The sequence below is a fragment of the Zeus faber genome (genome assembly GCF_960531495.2).
Source record: "Zeus faber genome assembly, chromosome: 6".
Taxonomy (NCBI): Eukaryota; Metazoa; Chordata; class Actinopteri; order Zeiformes; family Zeidae; genus Zeus; species Zeus faber.
Genome location: NC_137201.1, coordinates 1,780,975 through 1,786,827, shown reverse-complemented (window position 1 = coordinate 1,786,827; position 5,853 = coordinate 1,780,975). Strand labels below are relative to the sequence as shown.

The following is a 5,853-nucleotide window of genomic DNA, read 5'->3' as shown; positions in this document are numbered from 1 at the left end:
GAATTGTTTCATACTGAATTTTATGATCCAAATTGAACACTCTAAGCTTGGTTATTTGGATCTGAATTTGTAAAAACAGAAAAAAAACAAAACATTTGAATCAGCAAAACTTGAAATGTCATTTAAATTTCAGAGGTGTTTTCAAAACAAATTAAGTCAGATAGCTTGTTATAAAATGGAAATATTTTGATGTTATGAATTCAAAGTAGTTTAAATTTTAATGTAAAGAATTCATTGGCTTTACATATTCAAAACACCATAGCAGTTATTTGCTTCCATAGGATTCCTTCTCCTAAATAAAGAACATTAAGATGTGTTTATTCCCAAAAGTTTCCCTCAATATTTGTTCCTAATTCTTTCTCCCACTTAGCTTTAGCATAATTAACATAATTACATAACATAACATTAAACATAATTGTTTTCCCTGAAGTATTTTATATACATATCCTATTGTAATTTGTATTGCCCATCCTATATGAATATTTTGTAATGGTTTTATCTGTTAACTCCCTTTTTAAAAACTTCTTATTTGCAGTTATCGATATAATTTATGAGAGACATTATATAGTTTAAAATTGTTTTCAAAAGAATCTGATTTCCATCATACATTTGCCAGAAACTTGGCAGAATCCATATTTAGCCCAGGTTTTAACACATAATGTTCAGTTGTTCAGTTTGCAGCATCAAAACACTCAAGGAAAACAGCTGAGATTGTAAAAAAAAACAAAACAAGACTTTATTGCAATCTTCCACTATGGATTATACACAGAAAACTGGAGAGCAACAATGTAAGACTACCGACCATTAACTTAAATAAAAAAAACAATATGATTTACCCCCCCCGCCCCCTAAAAAAAGGAAAAAGCTTTATTCAACATTCAGCTACAGAATGGATGAGACAGCATCCATGTCATCACCACCTTCATCAAAAAAAGATTTTTTTAATTTTTAATAATGCAAACTTTATTTACATCACAAAAAAAAACGATCACCAACTTCATGCCATTTTCATTCATCTTAAAAAATGATGAACAAAACCCCCCCAAAATCTGAATGTGGAGTGAAAATCCTTCATTTGGATAAAGAGTGCATGAACAGAACATGAACAGAGTGAAATAGAATTTGGACTTTTTTACCCCCCATTTGTAATATTTAACTGAACAGTCTTGTTTTAAAAAAAACAACAAAAAAAACAATTGTTGCTTAGTAATTATTGATTGTGTCTTGAGGGTGTTCTCAGTATGTGTCGGATGTTAAGGAGCTCATCAATTTACAGCAGAGACTAGAGGAGGGGGTAGTTCATAACTCAGTCCATAACACGACCAAAGAAAACTCATTAAAAGGCTCTATTTGGGACCAGAGGTCCCAACAGCTCTTCTAACCCCTATAGAAGGGGGAAGGCTATGAACGTGACGCAAAAATGACCCAAAATTAGTGGATATATTAGAAGGCAAGATGAAAGCAACCTCTTGGTAACACCTAGATATTACGATGTTATGGTATTACAAAGTTTCAAGGTCTAAATACGTTTGCTATTTTCGTCGCCAGTGAAGAAATTAGCAGGTGCCAAAGAAGCAGGGAAATGACTCTTCAGCAACATAATCTTTTCAACTTTTCCCCACAAAGATCTGGCTTCGGTCAGTTTGCAGTGTAGTTTTCCCCTGCATCGGACCTACAGTCACTCCAAAGCTTTGATGCTGAGACAAGAACCAAAACCGCTTCTCCAATAGAATCTACTGCTCCCATTTTACAAGGGCAATCTACAAAGTTCCTGGTTAAAAAGTGCAGTGTTTCCCAACCTCCACAGCACACTTTTTACAACAAAATAATGATGCATATTGGTTTAACTGCACACTTTTTACTCTTCTGAGAAGGAATAGCAAAACAAGTCTTGTCAAATCAAAATTGAGACACTGGTCGAGGAAGAGCCCGTAGTGACTACTGTCGACAGTAGAAGCCCTAGTCTTTGAAAGGTGATCTGGCAAGCTCAGGAATCAAAACAATATTATTATTTTAATTTAAAATGGACGAATCACAGGAGAATAGTACCGAACGGTACCAGTGACATGTTGGAGCCACTCGGTAGTGGCAGAGTTTTTACATTCCTAAACTTTCAACAACTAACCCCCCCTTCTACTCCCTCGGACACACCAGTCTTTCAACAACCCAATGTGAACCCTGTTTGAGGCCTGTGGAAGTCATCTTCCTTGTCAATCTCAATTATGTACAAACGGGTCGTGCTGTGATACAAACACACAAAAAAACAACAAAAAAAAGAACATCTTGTTATAAATACCATATGACAAAAGTTTCTGATTTGCTTTATATGGACGGGAACGTTCGAGTAATGTTTTACAGAGTAGACGCTGGGAATTATGTGAGAAGGAAGGAAGCAAAGCTGGATTATCCGAAGAGACAACGTTAAACGGTTTGAGCCAGATGATAGATTGGGTTAGTGGTTACTTAAACTGCACTGTACAGAACAGTTGGGCTCAGTAACTGTTTGCATTCAAAGCAATGACTGAGGGAGGGTAGGTGAATGTATGTCCCCGTGTCTATGTAGGCGCATTGCAACGCAAACAACTATGACATGTTCAATGCAGCTCGGCTTACGACGCTATTGAGTTCATTTAAATAGAAGATATGAACACACACATCTGGTGTTCGGCATTGATAGAGAAAGAGTTGGACAAGGATTCAGGTGTTTGGTTTTGTTTTTCTCAGATACAACTTGAAAAGTTGGAATGGGGGGGTGCAAGCCACAAAGCAGCCCCCCCCCAACCTACTGCCGGTTGCTCTTTATCCTCTCCAGCCGTTTCTTCAGGTCGTCCAGGTTCGCGGAGGGCGAGGCTGAGCGCCCGTGGTTGCCATGTGTAGGGGAGTGGCTACGTTCCTGCTGGTAGAGCTCGCGGGACTCCTTGAGCTGCGACAGCTTGCTGTGTAGCATGTCGGTGGAGGACGCCACCGAGGGCTTGGAGGAGAGCAGAGACGAGATGGGGGCCCGCTGCTGCTGGTCATCCTCCGGCCCCCCAACTCCCAGGCCCTGCTGCAGCTGGGGGGGGGGCAACAGGGAGAGAGGGCGTTTCGGTAGAGATGAAATAGCTCACAGTTCACCTTGCATAACTGCCCCTAAATTGTTGCTTCCATCATGTTTAACTGTCGTAATTGAACTAAAGAAAACAAGCAAATAAATTCTGGAAAAAAAACAACTTGAACTTGGATGGAAATGGATGGATATCAGTACCACATTTAACCCATTTAACAAATTTATATTAACATTTTAAAGGAGGGGAAATATGTAAAAAGTGTAATATAGAGGATAGGTTCGCTATTTTCAAATGGCCTTATTAAAATGTTAATTCCCATCATTTATAACCGTTCACAGCATGACCTCACTGAATGTTTTACGATTAAGAAACTTACCACTCTGCAGCAGCTTCTCACTGCGCTGAAATGCATGTCCAAACTGGGACAAACTATTTAAACTGTGCATTTTATAAGACACCAACGTTATGCTTTGGATGAACCATAGTAATTGCAAGAATTTGTTTTAAATAAAAGCAATATTGCTGTTATTGAACTTGTTATTTAACATGTGTGACTACAATGTGAGTTTCCAGTTTTCGAAAAGATTTTCTAAAGACTTAAATGTTTGTCCTATTCGACTGCTTTTAAACCGAGTGACAAGCTGCTGCAGAGTGGTAAGTTTCTCAATAGTAAAGCTTTCAGCCAGGTCATGCTGTGAACGGTTATAAATGATGAGAACCAACATTTTAATAAGACCTGGGTAAATGCTGAACCTATCTTTTAAAGTTACACAGTTAAAGTTATCCCCTTGTCTTTTTGGACATTGACATAGCATGCAGTTCAACGTGAAGAATATTTTAATGTTGAATTTTGAATATTTAAGTACATAAAGGATTAATGATTGAGATCAATATTGCCTGAGATCATCCTCATGACAAATTCTTCCACATACGCCAAGCCCAAATTATACTTTGTATTTTGTGTTTGTCTGCGAGTTCACGAACCCTGGAGTTGTTTTCCAGACCCTGTCTCTGTCGGAGGATCTTCAGCCTCTCATAATACACGGCAGGTTTGAGCTCCTCCACGTTGCTGCCACTGAGAAGGGCGGCGTCGCTGACGTGCTGAGGGATGACTGCTCGGACAAGAAGTCAGAAGAGCAGACAGGATGTTTAGACAGTAAATAGTATCTATGATGAATTTTACATCTGTGATAATAATAATAACTTTTACTTGTAAATAGCACCTTTCATAGACGACATGTAACTCAAAGTGCTTTACATTAAAATAATGCCCTAAAATAGTAACAATAAAAGCAAAGCAAGATGCATTTACAAAGTAGAATAGCACAATAATTTAAAAAAATGAAATCAGTTAAAAACAGGGTAAGAATAAGCTAATATACAATATACAATGCATTTAATAAGAACATTTCTCATCTAAAAAAAAAGATACATGATGCAGAAGATACAGATGATACAAATTTTCTAATTTCTCAGTGATCTTGAAAACCATGGGTTATCTTATGATATTGGCACATCCCGTCTCTTCTCCTACATCCCAGTTGTTACCTCCAGAATGTTCTTTTTAATAAATGTGTTTTCTTCTTAAGTCTCTAAACTAGGGCTATTGTACAAAGTACAATTTAACACTATTATTCAAATAGTGTACATTGTGCAATTGTGCATCTGCACAATTGCCCTAATATGCACCCGACAGTATAACATACAAGTTATGAATGTATACGGCAGTGTAAGTAATTATTGAATGTCGTTAAAGACTTTGATAAATATAGACATTTGTGCAAAACAGCCGTAGTGAATCGATGGCGGATTACCACTGCAGGCTACTTGGAGTTACCTGTGGAGGTCTGGATCCGGCCCTTGCCTTCTCGCTCCGACTCGATCATGCGGAGCCCTCGCTCCACGTAGCTCTGGAAGAACTGGGAGGTGTTTCTGAGAAAGGGCTCCAGGTCCGCGTCTGAGTACTTCTGTTTGTACTCGTAGAGTTCGGTCAAACCCTGGAGGAGCGGATAGGGAGTTCAGCTTCCAGACACACTAACAGACGGATGAACGTCAAAATGATATGTACTGAATGTTATATCTTCTTGCGGCTTTAAAGCAACAAATAATCGCCTCCATATCATGTATTTTTATGAGACAAATTTGTTATTTCCCAGGACAGGGATTTGATGTTCGTCTGTGACATCATGGTGGATCGCCTCATCAGTTCCCTTGGCGACCGTCATGATATAGAGGTAAATACTGTATAATGCCTATCGTTGTATTTTCAAGATTTTCATGGTTGCATTCATTGTATGAGGGAGTGAAAGACGTAGTAAATCGAGGGAATAAATAAAATATAAACATACAAATAGCAAAAGATACTGTTTATATATGACTATTTTGACACTGGGCTGGTAGAAGCTTGTGTATTTCCTAACCCATTCGACACATTTTCAGAACAGAATGGAGTGTTGCACACTTCAAATTAACAATTTAACAAGGATAACCTTTTTCAGTTTGTTCACTAAAGTCTGGAACTGGACTGTATAATTTCCCAGAAGAACAAAATATTTTTTAGTTGTGGGAAGGGCACAAATACAAATTTCACTTACAAAAATAGTGACCAACGCGACCTAGTCCATTTAGAAGCGTTGGTGCAGCTTACGGGCGCGGTACGCCGTGAGTGCACGCTTCATATCAAATCCATGTTTATCCACTGCTGCGGTGGCGCCGTGCGGCATTTCTCATTTATTCATTGTTATAATGTGCATAAGTTCATCTGATTGGAGGGGAGGTGTCCAGGATAGTGTGGAAGGAGAAGACG

At 38.5% G+C, this 5,853-nt stretch overlaps 1 protein-coding gene across 1 annotated transcript in view; it reads right to left on the bottom strand.

The window, feature by feature from the left end:
- Positions 1 to 838: 838 nt before the first annotated feature.
- The window catches only part of ckap5 (cytoskeleton associated protein 5), a 71,196-nt gene continuing 66,181 nt past the window's right edge, over positions 839 to 5,853 (bottom strand). Inside the window, 3 exon segments of the mRNA XM_080002413.1 lie at positions 839 to 3,052; positions 4,032 to 4,159; positions 4,885 to 5,044. Of these exon segments, the coding sequence (XP_079858539.1) occupies positions 2,783 to 3,052; positions 4,032 to 4,159; positions 4,885 to 5,044 (558 nt within the window). The 3' untranslated portion in view covers positions 839 to 2,782.